The sequence below is a fragment of the Sitophilus oryzae genome, unplaced genomic scaffold, assembly GCF_002938485.1.
Source record: "Sitophilus oryzae breed Bouriz unplaced genomic scaffold, Soryzae_2.0 scaffold_1167_pilon_pilon, whole genome shotgun sequence".
Taxonomy (NCBI): domain Eukaryota; kingdom Metazoa; phylum Arthropoda; class Insecta; order Coleoptera; family Curculionidae; genus Sitophilus; species Sitophilus oryzae.
Window position 1 is genome coordinate 2,363,739 of NW_022145801.1, and position 25,753 is coordinate 2,389,491.

At 32.7% G+C, this 25,753-nt stretch overlaps 1 protein-coding gene across 3 annotated transcripts in view; it reads left to right on the forward strand.

Annotated features, from left to right (window-relative positions):
- The window catches only part of LOC115888550 (glutathione hydrolase 1 proenzyme-like), a 138,314-nt gene that overhangs the window by 97,541 nt on the left and 15,020 nt on the right, over window positions 1-25,753 (forward strand). For all 3 annotated transcript variants that reach the window (XM_030908321.1, XM_030908312.1, XM_030908305.1), the window contains 7 exons: window positions 65-285; window positions 11,804-11,993; window positions 18,428-18,625; window positions 18,982-19,231; window positions 23,377-23,567; window positions 23,785-24,025; window positions 25,280-25,393. In XM_030908321.1, coding sequence (XP_030764181.1) covers window positions 65-285; window positions 11,804-11,993; window positions 18,428-18,625; window positions 18,982-19,231; window positions 23,377-23,567; window positions 23,785-24,025; window positions 25,280-25,393 — 1,405 coding nt within the window. The remainder of the gene's footprint in view (window positions 1-64; window positions 286-11,803; window positions 11,994-18,427; window positions 18,626-18,981; window positions 19,232-23,376; window positions 23,568-23,784; window positions 24,026-25,279; window positions 25,394-25,753) is intronic.

The window sequence follows — 25,753 nt, forward strand, 5'->3', positions numbered from 1 at the left end:
AAAAGTTTAATTGATATCCCTGATTATTTATTATTAATATTAGTTAATTTTTAATTTGTTTCAGAGATATCTTGGAAAAAAATGGAACAGCTGTAGATGCGGCCATAGCAACGTTATTTTGCAATGGGGTGGTTACCATGCAGAGTATGGGATTAGGAGGAGGATTCTTGATGACCATCTACAAAAGAGATGAGAAAAAGGCCTATTTTCTGAACGCTAGAGAAAAAGCACCTATAAATGCCAAAAATGAACTTTACAAAGATAACGAGAAGACCTCACAAAATGGTATGTCAACTAAAATAACTAAAATATAGAATTTTCTAATGTTATTAATATTATTGTTAATAATAAACTCAATGTACGTTAAATAATATATAAGTAGGAAGTTCTAGGAGTAAGAGTTCTCAAATTCTCAGATAGTTCCGAGATTGTTAACCCTAATATGGATATCATCCTTTTTTTAATAAATTATTTCCTAAGTAATGGGGATATTAAAATCAATTAAAGTCAAGTCAAATAAATCTTTATGTTCTTTAACTCGAACATTTAAGGGTCTAGGGTCTAAGATGCTTCATCAATATAAAAAAATAAAAATAAAAAATAATTCGTAATAAATTTTATACCGGGTGCGCCTATCTAGAAAAAAATCCCCTTGTAGATCTTTTTTTTCAAATGGGCCGTCCTCTGCCGGAAACACTGCAACCTGTGAGGCCTATTTGGTTTGTCCCCTTTCTATATCTGCACCCATTCTCCTATCCCTCTACCCTGCACTAACTTATGCAGGTCCTTGATAGGATGGGAGCATAGTTTCTCCGGTTCTAGCCTAGCTTTCCCAAATAAATGTGTTGCTTGCGATCCAGAGTCTCGCAGTGACATATTATGTACTCTGCTGTTTCAGGATCTTTATCGCAGAGTCTGCTGCAAAGACTCCCTTGATACAGGTTGAGCTTGTTCAGGTAACACTTGACAGCCATGTGTCCTGTCAAGAAGCCTGTTGTAATCGGCACTTTATTCCTGCTAAGCATTAGCAGTTCTTTTGTGGTTTTAGAGCTAGGTTCTTGGATAAAGGCCTTGATGTGCCTGTGCCCCGTCTGTTTCTCCAGTGGACATTATGCTGGACCATCCTATCTTAGTCCAGTATTCCCAGTACTGGCTCTGGACCAAAATAGGATGCCGATGATCCTTGCCTAGCTAGCTCATCGGCTTTTTGTTGCCTTGGATGCCAGCACCAGAATAATTTAATTCTGTTCCTTCGCGCTAGAGCTGCCAGTTCACCTAGGGAGCATTCCCAGACGAGTCTCGACGATACCTTTGAACTCATAAGCGCCCCAAATGCCGCCTGACTGTCTGAGCATATAATTCCTGTCCTCCATTCGCGAATTTCAAGTTCCAGAGCTTTACGCCCTGGGCTACTCGAGAACGGTTCTGAAAGGATAGCCTGGCGCCTCCATATGGCGCGGAACAGTTCTGAACTTTATGACTCAATTGAATGGAGTGAGAGTATCGCGTTCTTGAACAGGTCAGAGCTGCACAACTGCGTGAATGGACGACAGTAATTGATGAGCTTACCTGAGTCATCTCTTTTATTTTCTCTCGCGTATTGTAGAATATCAAAAATTTCTACCTGGAATACGGTTCAGTATCTACTCAAGGAAAAGGATAGCTTGCCCTTGGTCTTTCCCCAAATCTTCTGTCTTTGACCCGTCTGCATACCAGGTTAATTTGTTTTGAAGGAATGTTGTATCTGTCCACATTCCTCGGTCCATTTTATTCAGCTCGAATGGTTTGTTGTAGGTAGTGATAAAGAGGAATAATTTGGTCCGATCTCATTTGGAAGAATCCTTTATCTTTAACTGTCCTGTTTGTGGCCTATTTCCCAGAGACACACACACACATTGTGAACACTTCATTGACGATAGCGCCCCATTCTTGCCTCCGCCTGGATCACTATGTGAGGGCGGAAGATTCTGAACCTTCCACCTTTTTGATGCACTGGGCGTTGATTTCATTGCCTCTGCGTTATGCTCAGAAAAGCAAGTGTTTGCGCCTTGATGAGGCTAAGCATTTTTGTTTGTTGCATTAGCTTAGGCTACCTTATCAAGGATGCATATGTTATTGAAGGCCTCACAACTCCAGTGTTCAGCCAGTGCACCATTTGTGGTCTGAGGCCCCAAATCCCAAATTTTCCCTTGAAGTGCGCTAGATTATTCACTGTCCTGTAACGTTTTTAGTTCGTTACATGTATTTTTTATATATGATTTATTTGATGTCTGGCGTATCGCCATCGGATTTCGTATCGTTCAGGCCTGATAATTTATTTGGCACGCTTGGCGTAATTTTTACGTTCCCTAGTCGCCAACCCTGTTATCGTTTCACTGCTCTGTGGAGGCGCTGTCAACATCGCTCCAAGGTTAGGTCGCTCTCCGCGCTTAACCTCACTTTTGTTCGCCCGGCTTTTAGAAATGGTAATAATTTAAATCTTGCTGCAAAATCTGAATCAGCTGCCATTTCGAAGCAACAGGTAAAGATGAGATATTATCTTTTTTGATTCGTTATTATAACTGCGTATTTTTAGGGTAGAGTTACGGATGCCCCAACCTAACTTGTATTTGTATTTTGCTGGCACGTTGGCGGCCCTTTTCTTTTGTCCCCCAGAATGTCACATGGAAGAAAGGACAGGTTCTTCTCATTATTTAGTGAGCCCTCGGAAGTAATTCGAGGTAGGTTCATTTTGTTTATTAGACCTTGTTTGATTTTAAACAAGAGTTTGGTATTTTTAGGGTCTTATGGACGGACTGTGTCCAAGGTTATGGTCCAAGTTACGGACATTATCCAAGTTCCTAGTAGTGTTCCAAGGTACGGTTAGTGTCCCCATATTACCACAGTATGGATACAGCGTAAGCCCCATGCTGCTTCGCTCCCATTTCTAATCCTAGTCAGTAGCTACGGCTGTATTGATTCATGGTGTCCTCATTCTGGCCCCTTTTGTTGTTTTGGCTAACAGGATCGCCGACAGACAGTACAGAGATATGAGCCCACCTCACGCTGCTACTCTTCGAAACAGGATTGCCTAAAAAAAACCAGCTAAGTGTAGATTTAGGTTCTGGTTTTCAGTCGATTTTCAGTCTTAACTTAACGTACATTTTAAACGATATCGTACAGACTATATTTAGTGGTTAGATTATTAAGAACATTTATGTCGATTTAGTAGTTACAATATGATTTGGATTTTAGGTTTCATTACATTACGCCTTGTAATAGTATTACTTTTTTATAGATATTATTATTGCACTAACATCATATAAAATATATCAAATTAATTAAAGTAATGCTACATTTCATATATTCTCTTAAACTTTACATGTCTTGTATTTTATCATAGTTGTTTTCATTTTCATATATATTTAGTACAATTCTTAACACCACTTTCGTTGACATATAACCACTATAATAATTATTAAAATTGTACAATGCTATTTACCATCACAGCCCATCATGAATAAATATAGTCATTAGTTTTAAGTAATATACAACTGTGTTTTCTTTCTCTGTACATGCCTGGCGCCCAATATCTATATTTTTTTGTTTATTGTTATTGATTAGTTTTCTCTCTAGTGAAATACCTTATCCACGACTGCTCTCCGATGAAAAGCTGCCGTTCGCAGTGGTAATGTTTTACAAAAAACGCTACAGTCCTCTTTGTGACATTTTTAAAATGTCAGTTTTTGGTCAATTTTAGGAAATATGTTAATATGTGCCCTTTTATTATCAGCATATTCTAGAAAATATATTGGAGTAAATATTTCAAATAATAAACATGATTTGAAGCTTTTTTGAAACGCTGGATTACAATTCATCAGTTCTATCATTCTACCACTTGAGAGTTAACTTTCTACTTTATTTGCATATTGAATTTTTTACTTTTTAATTAATTAATATTAACCTTGCAATGATTGGGATAGATTATATGGTATATATTTTACTTAGATATCTAAGATTATTTTCTTTAAAGAAAAATGTAGGTACATATATCATAAAATAATATATATCTTAAAGTACTGCGCAATTATAGGTAGTTAAATATCTTAAGAGGAATTATTTACAAGGTAAAGGACATAGTAAATAACACATGTTATAAAGAAATTTAGTTGTAAATAGGTATAAATAAACAAGGTAAAATATCAATAAATTTTAATTACATTTTATACACTTATTACTTATTTACCTATATAGTAATAAGATGATGCTATCTATGCAGCATTTTTCTATATTATACTTTATTGATCTAAGTGGAAAAATATAATTATTTAGTAATGACCTTTTTTAACTTGATAAAAGAAAACTCAAGGCTACACTGTGGAAGGATTTTAGACCGCAGAGTTATATTTTTAGTTTCGTATTAATAAGAAACCTAGCAACATAAATACAGTGTAGGCGGATTTGCTTTGGATCATGAGTTTATTATGTATTTTTAAAATATCCCTGAAAGAACTCGATAACCTTAATCAGATTTGTTTAATAGTGACACAAAATTAACACTTATACAGGGTGAGTTTTCTACGATATTCTCTATGAGTAGAGGTGGGAATTTTAGTTCCTTGGGAGGAACTAGTTCCTTAGTTCTAGTTCCTCCAGAGGAATAGTTCCTTGAACTAGGTCTTTAGTTCACAATAGTTCCCGACTAACATTGACATCCCCCTTGCTTGCTAATGCATTTCGTTGTCAGTCAGAACTATTCATAGTATGATCTGTATAATTTTTATAATATACGGAGATATAACGAGACGTGTAATTGTGTATGTTAAAAACATATAGGTAAGTTTTATTGCAGATAAAAGAAAATTAAAAAAACTCAAATCAGAATTTAAAAAACTATATCACAAATCAATTGGAGCAAATATTACAAAAATTTTACGAAAAATTACATTTTTCCTCATTTCAAGCTTTTTGTTTTTGTCTAAAAATTCAGAATATCTCCTTCGTTTTATAAGATATTTCTTAATTTTAGGGACCTAAAGTGAAACATTCCCATAAAATATTTAAAAAACAAACTAAAAATCAAAAACAGTATCCACGACAATTTTCTGTGGTAATTAGGCCGCGCCGGCTGTGGCAATAGACAAGGCCGAATCCATCGTCGTCGTCGCCTTGTATTATATCTCGGATCTGCCGACTAAATAGATTCCCGTGAACTAATATTTTTATAGTTCCTCTATGTCCGGATCCGATAACATACGGCTGGCACTCCCCACGCCTGCCTAGCATCAATTGCGCTGGCTGATCCATACGTAAACTAGTCTTTTATTTAGTTCCTTTAGGTCCGGATCCGATAACATACGGCATCCGCCGGCAGTCCCCGCTCCTGCCTAGCACCGATCCCGCTGGCCCGATCCGTTCGTACGTAAACTAGTCTTTTATTTAGTTTAGTTCCTCTAGGTCCGGATCCGATAACGTACGGCTGGCACTCCCCACTCCTGCCTACCATCGGGCTACGCGCGCTGGCCGATCCGTCGCCGTCGGATATTATTCTATATCGGTCACAGTCTCGATCCCGGAACAGGTCCTGAGGAACTAGTTCTTTGAGAAACCAGGAACTAGTTCCTTTCATTCCGGGATCGGAATAGTTTATTGGAACTAATTCGTTCACGAACTACACACTTCTATCTATGAGTATCTCGGAAAATACTAATACGAGATAAGTGGGGAAAAATACCAGTTAAATGGGGACAGAATTGCAGTTTTGTGGGGTCATAAATATGCGCCTTTCAGATTTTTGAAAAAGTTCATGGCTTAGGTACTAGATATTTAAAAAAAGATTTCAGCTATTTTAAAAATTGTCCCTAATTCCATTATAATCTATTTTAGACAAAAAAGTTTTCAGATAAAAGTTGTAGGTAATCACATCCTTAATAAGACTGTCAGTAAGTGTTTTCCTTTTTTTTCTAAAACCTGTCATTTTTTCACATATGACACAAACATATTTTTTTTTTTAAATGGAAACCATAGTTGGCCATGACTTCATGAAAACCGCCATTTCTTAAGCTTTTCAGCGACTATATCAGTATAATATATTTTTTTCGAAAAATTACTTATAGCCAATTCTTATTATTTCTAAACATTTCACTTAGTTAGCCATGGAAACAAGTTCAATTTTATTGTCGTTGCTCTCAGAAATGTGAAACTGTCACATCCAAACTTTGTAAATTAAAGTAAACAAAAATTGTAAATATGAATTTTTCAAATGAAGAACAGCGTCTAGGATCATTGGTTCAACTTTTCTTGATCATACATTTTCGAGGATAAGTTGACCCGTGAACGTTACTTAGTTTTTTAAAGAACGGTTTTGAAGACATGTTAGGGGAAGAGACGTTAAATTTAGATACTAGTGCATCAATAGAGTGGTTCCAACATGACTTTCATTATGACGCCCCCCCCCCTCCCCATAATGAAAGAAATGTTAAAAATTATTTATATCATAATTATGCAAATTCGTCATTTTGGATAGTTTATGTGATCTGTGGATTGTGGATAGTTTCTTAACCCAACTTTTTTTGTAAACAAAGTAAATCCCTTGTAAATCCGTTTTGTCTGATTAAAGAGTTTTGAATATGTTAGAAGAGTTTGAGGATATTTTGGACCATGTGGAAGAAGAAAATCGTCTTCAAGTTCCAAAAAGATATATACGGGATGCAGGAAATCCAATAGAAATGTTTAGCGAGGGGGGATTTATGCCGATATAGGTTTAACAAGGCTACAATTACAGAAACTATTTTACCTCTTATAAATTGAAGACTTGCAAAAACCTACCAATCGTGGTTTACCCATTCTCCCCTTTATTCAATTACTAATTTGTTTACAGTTTTATACGACTTGTAATTTTCAGATGGTAAATGGAGACTTGCGTGGTGTTAGCCATCCTACAATAAGCCAGATAATCAAAAATAATGCAATAATGTGGAAGTATTTCAAAATTGCAAAAGTTTTTTTAGTCTAAATGTTCAGGTCCCAAAAGGGAAATTATGGATATTATAGTTGGATATCCAGGGTCAAGTCATGATAATGTTATATTCGATCCAAGTAATTTAAGAATGCTAATGAAAGGAGTGATATTCCTGGTTTACTTCTTGGAGACAATGCATATAGATGTAGGCCATTTCTATTGACTCCTGTTCTACAGCTAGGTAGGATCAACAAGAAACCAGGTATAACTTTGCCCATAGAAGAACGCAAAATGTTGAAAGGCTCTTTGGACTTGGAAAAAACGTCTTCCATGTCTCCGAGGTTTACAAAACAACTGTTGCTATTATTTGTGCAACAGCTGTTCTTCATAATATTGGTTTAAGGGAAAATTTAGATAATTTTGAAGATGCTAGTTTACACATTCCAATTATAAATAAAAAGGAAGAGGGTTAGATTTTTGAAGAAATCTTATTCAACATTTTGCAAATTAAGGTATTTATTGTATTAATATATGTATATCTAGTAATTATGTAATATGTTAAGTAATGTTCCAAGGTAACTAGTACCTATATAATAATTTTATTTACTTTTCTATTAGTGTTAAGTTAGTATTTATATATTTACATGTAACATAATTGTAAGTAATTCCTTATATTCTTTTATTAGTTATCTTAAAAATACTGTTTTCCTATACTTAAATAATATATGATTTCTTAGTAGTTTTACTCTCACTATGACCAGACAGCTAAGTGCTTGTTTTAACTGGTCACACAGAATTTTCTCACTAATACATTAAAACTAAAAAAATTGTCTTTTTATTTTCATCATGAATATTTACATAAATATCATATCACATAATATACAATATTGGATGTATACACCGTATACCTATAATTTTCAAGATTTTATTGCTTGGTGTAAATTCTGTATTCTTATTGAGTTGACCACTCTATATAAAGTCGATACTCCATGTTTTAATTAAGTTAAAGAAAATTAGAAGTCGCATAAAACCGTAAACAAATTAATAATTGAATAACGGGGGGAATAGGTAAACCACGATTGGTAGGTTTTTGCAAGTCTTCAATTACAAGAGGTAAAATAGCTTCTGTAATTGTAGCCTTGCTAAACCTATATCAGTATTTAAATTCCCCCTCGCAAAACATTTCTATTGGATTTCCTGCTTCCCTTATATATCGGTTGTTGGAACTCGAAGACCGAACCGACTCGACTCTCAAGAGCCCAAGACCGTCTTGGCGTCTCGAGACGCAACTATAAATACGGGCCTTAGTTTTTTAAAGAACGGTTTTGAAGACATGTTAGGGGAGGAGACGTTAAATTTAGATACTAGTGCATCAATAGAGTGGTTCCAACATGACTTTCATTATGACGCCCCCCCCCTCCCCATAATGAAAGAAATGTTAAAAATTATTTATATCATAATTATGCAAATTCAGGGATAGGAAGAGGTGGACCAATTGCATGGGCTGCCTCGATCACCTGACCTTTCCATTTTAGATTTTTTTATGCAGTATGATTAACAACAATGTTTACAAAAAAATAAGAATACCATGCCAACTAAGTGAAATTAATCAAGAAAGTAAAAATTAGCTATAACTCAGAAAAGCTTAAAAATGGCGCTTTTTATGAGGTCATGGCCAAAATAATAAAAAAGTCATGGCTAAAATATTAAAATAGCCGAAATTTGTTTTCTTTTCGAAATATCTAATAAGCTATGAACTTTTTCAAAAATCCGAAAGGCGCGTATTTATGACCCCACAAAACTGCAATTCTTTCCTCCTTTAACCGACCCTCTATCTCCAGTAATGTCCTAGATACCCATAGAGAACATCGTAGGAAACTCATCCTGTATAAATTTAATTAATTAATTTATGAATACATATTAATATGTATTTAAAATGACAGATGGACATCCCGTTGACTTGGTCCAAGTACACTTTGACTGTGTCAACCAGGCGTTAGTGTTTCTTTTAACGGCTCTACTGAGTGATTTGCACAGACAAAAACTTTTAAGGACAAAGATAACCAAACTTTACAGAATTCTCCGTACTTTGGAATGACTGTATGTACCTAATCGCAATCTACCTGTGATCATAAAAACAAATTTCTAATTTTTTCTAGAATATCGACACGATTTTAAACACTTTAAAATTGTAAATATTATGATCATAAAATTGGAACAAATTTGATAAGCATATTTTAAGATAACGAAAGCTTATACAAAGTAATCTAAACGATTTTGTGGTGTATGAGTAGTAGGTACACAAAACAAAGAAACCTCCAAAATAGCACGTAGTAATAACAAGTGATATTGACATGCTTTATCGAAATTATTGATATATTGACATTTTTTACGTTGTTCACTAATAAGTAATAGTAACTAGAACATAAATAGACGATATGCAAAGCACAGCAACAATGTATTATGTTGATAAAAAATGCATTAACATGTTGAAACGCTACAAAACTTAAACAAACAAATTTCTAGATTTGCTGACCATGTTAATTATATTCATTAATTTTACTCTTTTTGATAATTCTATCAAATATATTTGTAAACATCCGCGTTAAACTACTTTATTATGTTATTCAATAGCATGATAATGTCTGTGCAATAAACCAGGGAAAATTTCGACAGATATGACATCCAAAAAATGATTGTGAATTAGAATGACAGCCAACATTCTCTGTCATGGAACCTCCCGTTGGACAGACTTTAGACATGATGCTAATATTTTAAGCTTTATTCAGAACCTCGAAATTAGTGGAATAAATTAGTGGTTTCAATTAGCGTAGTGTTCCTCTAATTTCAATGGAAGCATTCAGAACGTCAGAATTACTGGTATACTTTTCAATTAAACTTCATTCAGAACCTCAAAATCAGTGATTAGTGGTTTCAATTAGCGTAGTGTTCCTCTAATTTCAATGTAAGCATTCAGAACGTCAGAATTATTGGTATATTTTTCAATTAAGCTTCATTCAGAATCTCGAAATTAGTGGAACAAATTAGTGGTTTCATTACCGTAGAAGTTTGTTTCTCTAATTTCAACTTAAGCATTCAGAACGTGAGAATTACTGGTATAATTTTCAATTAAGCTTCATTCAGAATCTCGCAATTAGTGGAATAAATTAGTGGTTTCAATTACCGTAGAAGTTTGTTCCTGTAATTTGAATGTAAGCATTCACAACGTCAAAATTAGTGGTAAGAATTTTCAATTTAGTCGAAAAAGTTAACAAACTCTTAACTTTTCCACTTTTTGAAGTATAATTACTTCAAAATTTGCGACGAGTGTTATTTTGACCTTTGATTATCATTCGTCAGGACAAAATTTGGTTAGACATAAAAAGTTTATTGTTTTATAAGCTAAATATTAGACTTTCTCTATGGATTCAACTGACTACTGGGTTATATATTAATTTTAATTGTGTTTTTTAAATATTGTGAATGATCGTAAACTAAAAGTATAAAGTATAATTGAAACCACTAATTTATTCCACTAATTGCGAGGTTCTGAATGAAATTTTAGTATAAAAAGTTAACAAACCTTTAACTTTTTTCCACTAATTATACTTCAAAATTTGCGAATAATGTCATTTTAGCCTTTGATCGACCTTTGAGTCTTTGTCCTTTGTCAAGAGAAATTATTGTGGTTAGACATAAAAAATTTATTGTTTTAAAGTTTTATAAGCTAATTATTAGGCTTTTTCTATGGATACAACTGACTACTGCAAGCTGTTGCTAGGATATTCTATTAATTTTAATTAGATTTTATTAGACATGGTGAATGTTCGTAAACTCCTTTGAATAAGAAGACTAAGGAAGGAGCATAATGCTATCCATGTATTCATGCATGGTGGGCGGAAAAAGCGCCATAAAAGCACTCTAGGGTGGGGATCCTTAACAGTTCTGTTTGACGATGCATTTGACACATTTGAATTTGATTTGAAATTTTGTGGATTTGTCAGTCTTTACGGAGCTTATTTTATGTTATTTATTATTTATTCTACTACTGATAGTTTTATAAAGGTAGTAAATCTAGATGGAAATTGTGGCAGAACTTAAATTAATAGTGACACTATCGCGATTTATCGAAAAAGACTCTAAAATAGTTGGTTGTGTAGCGTGCGGTAGATCTCGGCAAAAATTGAGTGAAATAATGGAACAACTTTTCGCTAGTAAGTGACTATATAATATACGTGTAGTAAACCGATCACTTATGAAATTCACTTAAATTAACTAAATTATATATTTTTCTTGCATTTTAGCTTTTATTTATTACTTGTCAAAGATTAGATGTCAAAAAATTTAGATCCGTTAATTTGACTTACTTGCTTCAGTAGCATATCGGATGTTTGTGGTAATAAATACTTATTATAACTTATCTATTTTTATTAGACTTATATATTTTTATAACAATTTTAATAACTACCATCATTTATTCACAACGTAAAATAAAACAACAAATTATTGAGTCTACCCCACGTCTACCCCACATAGTTTTACATTGTTTAAATAAAATTAGAACGACACTGATAAACCGGAATTTAAGTCGGCCATATTTGAGGCCCATCGCGGTGTACCTAAGATTTTTGATATGCTCCTTCCTTAGTCTTCTTATTCAAAGGTAAACTCATAAGTATACAGTATGTCTCCGGTTTTTATTACTTAAGTAACTTGGGTAACTCGATGAAATTGAATAAATTGCACAGATATTCAAATACTACTAAAGTGATAAACAAAATATTGCCCAATTGGCACTTTAAAACAGTTTTTTTTCATTGCCACCAAACATACTAAGAGTTATTATAATAATATTATTTACAGGTCCACTGGCGATAGCTGTTCCAGGGGAACTGAAAGGTTACTGGGAACTTCACAAGCGATTTGGAACATTGAAATGGGAGGAATTGATACAACCTACGATAGATCTTTGTAATAACGGATACAACATGACCATGCATCAATATACTTCACTTTTCAAGAACAAAATCAACTACGATGACGAAAATTTTAAGTATGCTAATTTAATGTTTTTAACCCTCAACTGGCGGACAGTGGGCAAAAATCCAGAAATATGTTGCAAAAATTATTTTTTTGTTCGATTTTATGTTGGGGGTGGTGGAGGGGATTCATAAATGGAAAAATCATCTTTTGACTAATACAGCTACCAAAATGCTGTGAGAATATTTTACATTTCACAAAATTTTACGATTTTTGGCAGAGCCAAGATGAAACAGACAAATATTGAGCAATTATTACTCTTCCGCCATATACAGGGTTTGTTTTATATATTGACCTCTGTATCTTTTATATTCGACGTTTTCGAAAAAAGTGTCTTGAATAAAAGTTTAATGGTCTCGAATACATTTTTCAAAACAGTCTTCTTTGCATATACAGGGTGCCTTAGAAATCCTGTGTGTGGCCCAATTTTCTTATTTCAAATTAGTACCCAATTTTTTATTTTATTTTTATTTTCTCCTAAAAATCCTAACTACTTTTTTGTAGCATAGCCTATACCTAATTTGAACCACTTTGTATATGCGAAATAGACTTTTTTGGCAAATTTATTCAAAACCACTTTCATTTGAGACAGTTTTCGGAAACGTCAAATAAAAAAGATAAAGGGGGTGTCAATGTATAAAAGAAAACCCTAGTATACTAATCCAATCGAACTTCTATTCAAGATTGTTTGTCATTTGAATAAGTTGGGTCTCTAATAATACCAGACAATATCTGAACAATATTTTATTATTATATTTTAAATAAGTAACAATATTCTGAGAATTAGACAATGACGATTTAGAAAATAACAGAACTTATACCTATTAAAAATATCTAAATTTTATTTTACCACCTACTATTTACTGATATTTTTATTTTATAACAGCTGGAAGCAATGGTCACGAAGTGCACATTTTTAAATCTGAAAGAAAAATCCATTTTATTTAATTTAAAATATTAGGTACTGTCAAAATTCGTCAATTTGTCAAAAAAATGTCATTTGACATTTATGACATACTTCTTCGGAAATCGTAAAAGTTACGTAACTTTATATTTCAAGTTCTTCTCTAGCTCTAGCTACTATAACAATTAATTTATGAGAATTATCCACATAAAGGATTTTACTATACACATACGCATGGAGGCTTACGCTTCCAATAAATTTAATGTTGCGATTTTTTGCGATTTTTTTGACTTAACTTTTCTAAGATAGAATATATGCCACTATCAAAAAAACCTTAAATGATTATGTTCTACTTTGACCTTTACCTAGTTTTTATCCAAAAAATCAAAATAAAAGATACTTTTTTACTTACCTTCACATTAAATTTACCGCAACCGGGAATCTACGTATGACAATTTTACAATAATTATTGACAGCATAGATAAATGAAACACGTTTAGATTGGAAAGTGCCCATAAGGACAATGTAAACACTATTTGGCGCTATTCTTGCAACGGTCGCGACCCAAAACTTTTGAAAATTTCGGAGCGGTTCGGCTGTTTCCGGAATTATATCGCCAAATATTGTTTATTCAAATTTATAATTATTTTCGTTTAATTTTATAAATAAAATACAGTGTGTTGCATACAAGAAACTTTATTTTATATAAGAACACATGTATGAAATACCTATGAAACATTGGAAACCGACGTTATGCCATGATCCACGAAGGTTTTTGCAGTTCACAGTTCACAGCACAGCTTTTTAAGTTTTTAATGCCACTTTTTCACAATTATTACCGGTTGGAGTAAATAAAACTTAAAATAAACTCACAAGATAGCAATAATTACTTTGAAAATGGACGCTATAAACACTTTTCGGAATTTCTCTAATGAGAGCGGTTTAGATTTTGAAAGATTATTATGATCATATTATGATTTTTGAAGATTCTGACTTTGACAAGAGAAAATTATTTCTGTTTTTGTTTGCCGTTGTTCTTAGCGACCTAAACAGCGACTGCTATAGCAGCGCCAGATCGCGTATAACGGTCGCGACCCAAAATAATTTCGCGACCTAAAATTTTTACGGGCTTTCCAATCTAAACTTGTTGCATTTATCTATGATTGACAGTAAGCTAAGGTCGTCCGATTCAATTGTTATAATACTATGTCACTTGAATGCAACGCCTATCATTTAAAAAATTGTAGAAAAAAGGCGGTTATTGGACACAAATTAACTGAAAATGTAGGTTTTGCGCAAAGTTCGTTTTACAGCCCCTCGAAAGAGACTCCGAATATGTTTTTTTGTTAGTTTTATGTGGTTTCCTCTTAACTAATATGTTTCCAATCTAATGCTATTGCCATAAATGCTAACTGTGGATGTTATTTTTTGCAACTTGGTTTGGACATATTGCCTACTGTGTGGCGTGGTGAATTTTTGTACCGTTTATGGCGTGCTGCAATTTTTTTTCCGTTAAAAATACATGATGAAGAGATTTCATAAAAAGCTTGTTATTTTAACACTGTTTACAATATGTTCAAACTTGTGAACAAACAATTTCATTAATTTTCAACAACTTAGTAAGAACGGACAGAAAAATTAAGTAAAACGCATTTTTTAGGAATTTTTTTACAACAAAAATATAACTTGACTAAGAAACCCATAGAAATTTAAAACATATATATTTTATGATTTTACAGTATTATTAAAAGTGAAATTGTAACAAACAACTGAAATGTAAGGCTAAAGTAATAAATATATTTTTTTTTTTCAACAAAACTGCAAACCTTAAATGTACAGGGTGGTCGAAATTGCTCTGTTTTAACAGAGAAACCCTATTTCCTGACTAGATAGAGCAAAACCGACATAGATATCATGTGCTCGATTTCTGCGAAACGTTTAATGGCCTAAACCGCCTGTTCATATTTTCACTGCCAACCGAGATACGGAGTCTTTTTGAATTTTTTACCATTTGGAAAATTGCCCATAACTTTTGTATTTCCCGGAATAATAAAATTCTGTAAAAACGTTCTTTTTTAAGCACAATCCAGTGGCGTGGTCAGTTTTTTTCTATACTTGCTTTTTTAGTCAGAAATAATAAAAAATGTAATTTTTTAAATGGAAATCATAGTTGGCTATGAACTTAAAAAAATGCTGGCCTTTCACCCTTTCCAACGATATAAAGTTATGTGTATTTATTTCTAAAAATGAGAGAAATATTATGTTTTCTATCTTTGTATCGAAGGGGGCCTTGATTTTGTGTTGACCAACGTTGACTAATCTTTTGTTTAGTTTTATTCTTTGTTTATTGTATCGATTTCAATTGTAATTACTAATACTAATATAGAATGTTAATTTACTTTTAGAAAAGTCTTTAATTATGCAGATAAATAATAATATAGAATATTAAATTGTGATAAAAAATAATTAGGCAAATAGGTCAACACAAAATCAAGGCCCGCTTCGATATAAAGATCAAAAACCTAATATTTCTCTCATTCTCAGAAATAGATGTCCATAACTTCAGATCATTGGAAAGGGTAAAACGCCAGCATTTTTTTAAGTTCATAGCCAACTATGATTTCCATTTAAAAAATTATATTTTTTATTATTTCTGACAAAAAGAGCAAGCATAGAAAAAAAACTGACTACGCCACTGGATTGTGCCTAAAAAGTGCCTTAATAACGTTTTTACAGAAATTTATTACTCCGCAAAATAAAAAAGATATGGGCAATTTTCCAAATGGTAAAAAATTCAAAAAGACCCCGTATCTCGGTTAGCAGTGAAAATATCAACAGGCGGTTTACGCCATTAAACGTTTCTCAGAAATCGAGCCCATGATATCTATGTCGGTTTTGCTCTATCTAGTCAGGAAATAGGTTTTCTCTGTTAAAACAGACCAATTTCGACCACCCTGTACCCTGTACATACATAACTTTTTCAAATACAGTTCATGCTAATATAGGATCTGCATTTGCCGCACGTGGATCGTGGACATTTGATTCATAAGATTTTTGTTTTTTGTCATTTCTTCGTTGACATATGGTTGACATATACCACATCTCTTTCTTTTCTGGTATTGATTATTCAATTTTCTCTCTTCTATAAGTAAGAGATTCAGAATCAGAGTCATGGTTACTCTTCGGAGAAAAGTCAATGCCTCGATGATCTTCATCTCACTTAAGCCTCTTTAAGTTCATCAAACCACTCAGTTAATGCTTCCTCAAAATTAGCGTCCCAGTGAAGCACACTTTTTAGACTGTTCGCCATCCTAATAATGAAACATTCTTGGCGTGGTGGTGCCACAGAGACCCCAATGAAACTTTAGCCCCCGCTGCGCTGGTAGGAACAATACTTGATAAAATCAAGTGCGCCTTGGTATTGGTGCATATTGGTACCCTAACTTAAACATAAACGGGGCGGCGAGGCCCAATTCTTAAGCGTAAACATTTTACAGAGGTTTAAATAGTGCTTGGGGTCCGCTAGACACCACCACGCCAGTTGAGGGTTAATACTGATAATAAATTATTTATATTTTAAGCCTGGGCGTACACAGAATGACCAGATTGACAGTTTTGGTCAAAACTGTTTTTGACTAAAATTATTTTGCTCTTTTTGGAGTCCAGCCTAAAAAATCCCTTAATCACTATGCGTTCATGCGGTTCGTCCAGTTGTTAATCTTAAAGAAATTAAATAAACTACATAGGCACGGTATATTAGTTATCATCTTTGATTGAAGATATAAGGAGATGCGCAACTTTATGGGCGACTTCGTGGCGCAAAACATGTCCGAGATGTGCTGGCATTACCGTCAGCCTGTCCGAGATTTAGTTTAGCTCAGCGCTGCTTCCCGCTGATAGTCGTTTATAGCCTCGTTTATAGCGCAGCGGATAAGGAATACTGTAGTTCTACTTTTCGTCGACAGAGTGAGTGATTGCCGGAGACAGTGTTGCCAGAACTATGGATTAATCCGTAGATTTACGGATTTTGGGTACAGTACGTTAATAATGGGAATTTTCTATCATTAAACAATTTAATATAATATTAAATGATTAAACAAAGAACGGCGTTATAGTTGGCTTGGAAATGAAGATCGCTGTTATTTCATATGCAAAATATGTAAAATATTATACCGTATGATCGAAAAAAATTGCGTCCAGTTGACTGGGAAATGACGATCGATGACATTTCCCATATAAATTTACATATAAAATGACAGCGATCTTCATTTCATAGCCATCGCTGACGCCGTTTTTTCTCGATCATACGGTATTAAATATCAATAATCGTCATTTCCAAGCCAATTAAACGACTTTTTCCGATCATACGAAATGTTCAGTACCTGTAAAAGAATTCTTATTTTTGTTGTTTATTCTACGTTAAACACGAATAAATTTTCCATATATAAACGCGGATTTTTCATCCAAAGATATTTTTTGCCAAACGTATTACAGATAATACACATTTTAATACGGCAGCACTGTCGCTTTCACTTTCACATCGTCTTCGAAATACCTTAGCTGGCCAAATTAGAGAAAATAAGTGTTTTATGCGTTAGCCGCAGAACGATTGGCGGCTCCACCGTACAGTACTTGAAGCGTATCAAATCAGCCTTGTCACGAATTAGCCCATTATGTTGCGTATCTTCCCAATTCTTTCAATCAAAGTTATCACTCTTAGATGCGGTTGGGAGAAATCTAATTTGTAAATGCGTCATTTTTTTTCATTTTATTATGTTTAAGTAACAATTAATAGTTAATATTTCTAATCAGTTGATTAGCGATTTATAAATTATTATATCACTGTACCAGAGTCTCATTTCTTATAAAGCTCTTCTGTCAACTGGTTTTTGTATAAATATGTGTCAACACTTTAAATTCGCTGGATGAATCAGTAATTATCGGTTAAAAAACTCGTTAATAAATTACGTAATAAGAACCCATGCAAACAACAAACAGTAATAATATTATGACAGAATAATAAATGAAAAATAAATATTATTTATAGTTCATTAATCTTTAATAAGTAATATTTGTCTAAATAGATGTGATAAATAAATAAATGTTTTATTTTTCATGTATCAACATAAAATAAAACGTAATAATCAAATTTATCATGTATAGAAATAAATAAGGCTAGTGATATAATGTATAGAATTATAAATTAATATTAAAAGACCAAAGAATTACATTATGGATTTGTAACCATTTTTTTTTAAATTCAAATCACAGCTTAGTCACTACCAGGTGGTCATCTTTGTTGTTTCACTTGCCGCGTCCTTTCTCATATCTATAGTGCCCTAGTCTATATACCTATAAGAAGGAGTCATATGGACATCAAAATCAGATTTCATATGTCAAAAATGCCAGACATTTTCATCCAAATATCTATATTAGTTCACAGTGATTTTGAAGAAGTCGAAATAAAAATGAAACTTCTTCACCCTGTATCTCCTAATCGAAGCATTTTAGGACATGTACTATATTGGATATTTTTATTTTAGAGAATGGTTTAAGGATGATAAGGGCAATTTTAGAACAGCTGGATCGAAAATAATACCAAGAAAACTTTGTAAAACCTTAACACTAATAGCACTAAATGGAGGTGATTCCTTGTATAATGGAACTCTATCAAAAATGTTCTTGGAAGATATCAAAGAGATTGGTGGAATAATTACTGCTGAGGACTTGGCACAATATGAGTAAGAACCATTTAAAATAAGTTTTTAATTAGCTACTTTATAAATTCGTATATTTCTGAGAAATTGTAATATTAGTATCAATAAGAAATTGTTGTATTTTACTTTCTAGTTCATTCCCTTCGTTTTATTTAGGTACACTAATATTTAATCAACTTATTGCTGACATTATCAAGCTCACGTTTTTATTTATTTAATATTGTTATACAGGGTCCGGCAATAGTGCGTCGGGCATCTGTAACTCCTAGAATAAAAAAACTTAAGAATTTTGTTTAAGTGCAAACCTAAAGTATGTTCTAGGATGTATTAAGCTAGTGTTATTATTGAAACAATATTTTCATCTTTTATAATCATTTTAGGGCTCAATGGATGGATCCAGTTTCAGTACAATTTAAAAACTCCGATACATTGTATACAGCTCCGCCTCCTGGGTCTGGAGCAATTCTAGGCTTCATTATGGGCATCCTGGACGGATACAACTTCAACGGGAAGAGCGTAAGCAACCTGAACAGAACGATAACAACCTACCACAGAATAATCGAATCGTTCAAGTACGCCTACGCCAAAAGGACCGAATTGGGTGATACGAACTTTGTCAATATTAGTGAGGTGAGTATTGTATTTTAGTCCAGTATATACGGACACGAAAAGACCCCAGTCTCGACGTAATTCGCCGACCATGACTTCTGTGGACCTTTTGGGGAGTAGTTTTAGGGGAGAAAATTGTAACATCGTGCTCGGCCAGTTTTGGTCGACAAAAAGGCCCCAGATGACCGAAAATCAGTTTTTCGCAAATATCTGCCAAAATATACCATTTACAGAAAAATAAAAAATGAAGGTTAGGTAATTACTAAGGTTTCCGTAACCGGAGTTGTTTTTTGGAACCGGGAACTTCGGTACCGCGACTCTTAGGAACTGAAATTTCTCGGTTTTTTCGGGACTTTCGGTACTGACTAATATTTGTTGAATGGTGGTGCAGTTCATCAATCAGAAAGCAAGGGATGTTTTTTTAAAGTAAAATGAGATTTTTAATGAAAATAATATCAAATTATTAAGTAATCAGTCATGAGAAAATTAACATGAACACAAACATGAAAACAAGTAAAGAAAAAAGTATAGGTAACTTAAATTTTACATCAAACAACATTTAACTGAATTTGAGACTAAAGCCCTAAAATATTGAATTAAAAATGCAAATATCTATTAAAACAACATAATAAATATTATAGAAACTTCAAAAGAGAAAAGAAGCAAGAACAACAAGAAATACTTAGCATCATTACTTATTTGGAAGAGTTTGATTTTGTAGAAAGTTTCAAAGGAGTTTCTCACGTAACAATAAAATATTTTTTTAATTACTGTTACCGAGTCTCGAACGAACCGGGAATTAATTTCGAGGCCCGGTTTTGTGATGGCCAAAAAAATCGGAACTATAGAAGAATATTAATTAGAGTTTCCGGAACCGTACTAAAATATTTTCGTTCAGTGATTGGAGGAGTGACGTTCAATGCTGGAGTTCGTCAATCAAAATAACTCAAAAGTAAAACCGATAAAAAATTGAGTTTCAAATGAAAATTAACTAAACTAAACATGAACACAAATAAACACAAGCGAAAATAAAACGAAAAATCATAGGTGGCTTAAAAATTACATCAAACAACGCATCAACCAACCTGTGAACCAACTTAACTAAATTTGAAAAAAACTTACATTTTCAATTAGAAATGCAAAACATAACACAAAAAAAATATAACTAATACATTTATCAATATTATACTAAATAATAAAATAACATATTTAAACTACAATATTTGCTAATAAACATTATAGAAACTTCAAAATAACTTAGAAGTGTTATCTCTTTACAAAATTCCTTTTGAAATAAATTCAATTTAAATATTTAAACTTCTGACGACTTTATTACTAAAACGTCAATATAATATATTCACCTGTAAACAAACAATCTACTGTTATAGAGATCGATTGTTATATATCTCTAACAGATCGGCCAACCTGACACTCGATCGCCCCGATCGATAACAAATAACAATAGATTTATAGTAAAATTATAAACATAATAATGACATAAGAAACATAACAATGACATAAAGAACATAAGAAATTCATAATAATACAATAAGCTAGCAATAGGAGCATAATACATAATTAACATAATGATGATACATAATTAACATAACGATGATACATAATTAGCATAATGATGATACATAATTACCATAATGATGATACATAATTAACATATCGATTATACATAATTAGCATAATGATGATACATAATTAGCATAATGATGATACATAATTACCATAATGATGATACATAATTAACATAACGATGATACATAATTAACATAATGATGATACATAATTACCATAATGATGATACATAGTAAACATAATGATGATACATAATTACCATAATGATGATACATAATAAATCATAAACTATCTGAATTGTCTCCAAGAATTCAAGTATTCTCTTCTATAATCATACCAATGGTATGCTGCTCCACTTAAATGAGAACGCGCAGTTTCCAACATAAATGCTGGAGGCCAGTTATGGAGTTGTGCGGCACTTTCTATACTTTCTAACCAAAATTTACTTTTCTTCAAATCAATACCGTCGAAAAATGGAATGGATTTCGAAAAATCAGGCATAATATTATAATTTGGAACATCCCGTTGTTGATTTTGACGGTCGTTCATCATTTGCAGTATAATGGCATTTTGTTGGATTATAGCCTGCATCGTATCTAATACAGTATTTAAATTCACAGGCTCACCCTATCGTGTCTGTGTATTACTACTAATAGGCAGCTCTACTTGACTTCGGTAAAATTTTTCAAAATTTGATTCCAGTACAGGATTTGGGCTAATTTCACTATCCTGTTCGCTCATACTTCTCATAAAAGAACGTCGGACGATTATCCCACTTCTGAATTTGTTATCTCTTTTACAAAATTCCTTTTGAAATAAATTCAATTTAAATATTTAAACTTCTGACGACTTTATTACTAAAACGTCAATATAATATATTCACCTGTAAACAAACAATCTACTGTTATAGAGATCGATTGTTATATATCTCTAAGAAGTAAGAACTTGGTAAGAACAGTAAGAGATAGCATCACTACTTATACATACAGGATGTTTCAAAACAAATGCGAAAAACTTTTAGGTGATTCCTTGTTCAAAATAAAGGGTAGTTTGCTTTATAAACGTTGGGTCAAAAGTCAACCATTAATATCGCGGTACAAAGATGGCAGAAAATAATGTTTTATTTTTTATCTTGAAAACGAAAAGAGATAGACTAATGAAATTTTATGGAAGCATTACTGTTATGAAACACACACTTTCAGGTAATTTTTTACTTTTTAAAATGAGTGGAAGGGGTTGAAATAAACTACCCCTATCATTCTTGTTAACGAAATTTAAAGAAAAATCTTATCAAACACATGCAAATGCTTTAATTTGGATAGTTTAGTTTGTTTAGAAACTTTTTTTTATCTCTTGTGTTTTTTGATAAAACTCACCGATTTGAAATTAAAAAATAAAATGTAAAAGCATTACATGTCAGGACAAATAACATTTTTAGATTAAGAATCTAGTGATAGTAACGATAATAATAATCATCTAGATAATAACGTATTGCAGTAGAGTAATGTCAAATAAAATAATATTAGAACATCCTAAAAAGTAACAGCAGCCGACTAGATTTTTCTTAAAAAAATTACAGCAGCCCACTAGATTCTTTATCGGAAAATGTTTTTGTCCTGACATGTAATGCTTTACATTTTATTTTTAATTTCAAATCGGTGAGTTTTATCAAAAAAACACAAGAGATAAAAAGTTTCTAAACAAACTAAACTATCCAAATTAATTTTTGCATGTGTTTGATAAGATTTTTCTTTAAATTTCGTTAACAAGAATGATAGGGGTAGGTTATTTCAACCCCTTCCACTCATTTTAAAAAAGTGAAAAAATTACCAGAAAGTGTGTTTTCATAACAGTAATGCTTCCATAAAATTTTATTAGTCTATCTCCTTTCGTTTTCAAGATAAAAAATAAAAACATTATTTTTCCGCCATCTTTGTACTGCGATATCTCCCTAATGGTTGACTTTTGACCCAACGTTTATGAAGCAAACTACCCTTTATTTTGAACAAGGAATCACCCCCTGAAGTTTTTCGCATTTGTTTTGAAATATCCTGTATAGGAGAGTTTGGTTTCGACCGCTAGAAAATATCAAAAGTCTTTCGCACGTTACAAAAAATATGTTTTTATTTATTATTACCGAGTCCCGAAAGTACCGAAAGAACCGAGAATTCCCGGTTCTGAACCTTAGTAATTACCTATAAAAATGGCCCTTGTCATTTTTACGTAGAATTAGTAGTTTTTGAGATATTATGGCCTCGAAATCGCTGAATTTTCTCTCCAAGTATTATCGCTCCAGAAATAGATTTCATAAGCCTATCATTTGATAGGACAAATTGTTTAATAACTCGGCTAAAGTTTAATATTTTTTGATGATTCAAAGTTCATTTAAAAGGTAGAATCAACAGCTATCACATTTTAGAATTTGTTTGAATTTTGTCATATTTTATAAGAAAAACATTTCTTGGCCCAAAAATTTTCAGATTTTTCGGACAAGGATTTTTTTTGAATCTGTGAAGCCATTATTAATACAAATGATGTAGATTAGTGTAAAATAGTAACAAAGCACTTGTTTTTTTTAGTTGTTGGCTAATTTAACGTCTAAAGAATATGCTGAAAACATAAGGAAACAAATAGTAGACAATGCCACTTTTGATGACCCAAAACACTATGGAGCAGTATTTTACGATAAAGGGGACCATGGAACAGCCCACATATCAATTGTAGACCAAAATGGCGATGCTGTTTCGGTCACTAGTTCTATTAATCTTTAGTAAGTGCCTACTTTATTATAAATCTGTTTTCGAATAGCCACAACCTATGGGCTGTAAGATTCTTAATAATTTAGAATGTAATAATTTCTTTCTGAATGTCCTGTTTAATTTAAAACATTATAATAGAGTTACAAATTATATTTTATTTCTAGGTTTTGTAGAGATTTTTTTGGTTGATCAATTATTTCAAATTTAAAAACTTGTAATTCGTTTCAGCTTTGGTGCAGGTATGACCTCGAAACAAACGGGCATAATCTTCAACAGTGTGATGGACGATTTCTCGTTTCCATACTTTAAGAACTACTTTGGTATTCCTGGCTCTCCCAACAACGAGATGAAGCCAGGAAAGCGACCTCTGTCGTCAATGAGCCCAACAATTATTGTCGATAAAAATTCGGACACAAAGATGGTAGTGGGAGGCTCAGGAGGAACTGTCATAACGACATCTGTAGCTTGGGTAAGAAACCAGATATGGTATTAATTATTGTTTTAAATTATTTTTAAAATTCTATTTGGTAAATAAATATTTACAGAGCGTGAGTTTTGAAAAAACTCTATATTAGGTTTCCGGTTCGAGATTTTTAATTCAAATGTCTCTTGAGATCTCTTTCATTAAAGCTTAATTTTTATGCGTCCATTATCTGTTGATACGATGGTCCGACGGAGCCGCCGGCGCGCGCGGCGCTCTGATTGGTTATAGCGTTTCCGCACCACTTTTCATCCGTATTTTTTACTCCAGCCCGTCAACGGAGAAAGATCGTACAATAAATAACGGACGTTTTAACACTTTTTTGGCAAATTTAATCTAACCTTAATAAAAAATATAATAGTATAAGAGCTAGCAACGTCGCGAAAACGAGAATTTTAAGAAATCTGGTTCTTTAATATATATTTTGCTATGATCTCCTGACCAAAGTGCATGCCGTAGGCTGCTGGTAGACTACTGTGCATCACATCTGTACAGGGTATCCCATTTTCGTGTCTTTTATGGGATTTCTCGTTTATGAGTAAAGATACAATGATGTACTTTTTTATGAAACTAAATATGTTACACATATGTTTGTCCTAACCTCCTTAGTTCCTGAAGTACAGGGCGAATTTGTGTTGCGCATTAGTAAAGAGATGTTGAATACAGATATGATGCGCAGCAATAAACGCAACGTCTACCGGTAGCCCGACGGTCCGCACTCTGTTCAGAAGAGCATAGCAAAAGATATATTAAAGAACCAGCTTTCTTAAAATTCTCTCTCGAAAACATTGATAGCTCTTAGACTATAAGTAAAACAGCAAAATCGTTATGGAAATTAAAATTTAAAATCACACCTATCACAAGCAAATCGTATATCCGAAATGCAGGCATGAAAATGCACATAAATTTAAAAACTGCGTAATTTTCTAACCAGTCGAAGTCTTTAACTTCAACCAATAAAATTAATATCATATCATTCGTATCATCGGATAACGAATGCATGAAAATCAAGCTTAAACCTGTGCTTAAACCTACTGTTTAAACCTACTATTTATTTCGATCTATTAGTGACTTTTTGACTTAGTGACTGCTTAAAACGCCTCTTCTTTCGAGATTTCGTCAACAAATCTATCTTAATTTTTAAGTTTGGTATCTTTTAGGACCTTTACGTAAAAAGAACAAGTAATTTTTAATAAACAATTAAAAAATCCTTGAAACTAAACATAATACATTTTGTTGTAGACTATCATTAGATCGTTATGGTTTGGTGAAAACATCAAAGAAGCTGTTGATGCTCCAAGGATACACCACCAGCTCTACCCTATGCTAGTGAGGTACGAGTATGGAGTACTACAGGTAAATATATTTAGGATTAATATACAGGGTGAGTCTTAAATAAGTGCAAATATGTTTAATGCTGGTAGATCTCGATGAAAGAAACAAGTGAAATGTTCAAAAAAGGGAAAAACTTGATAAGCACCAATTTCTTAATTTTAGAATTTTACAATTAAATATTATAGTAGGTCTAACTGGCCCCTACAAAAGGTATAAACTCTGCTCTAAAAATTTTAACTTTTTTGACATATCTCAAAAACTAAGCAAGATACGTAAAAATGCAATAGTAGAGTAAAATTGAAGGTCTTTTTTTGCAATATTTTTGCTCTCTTTCAATTTTTCTTTTCGTAGATATTACGTTTTTTTAGTTTGACTTGCGTG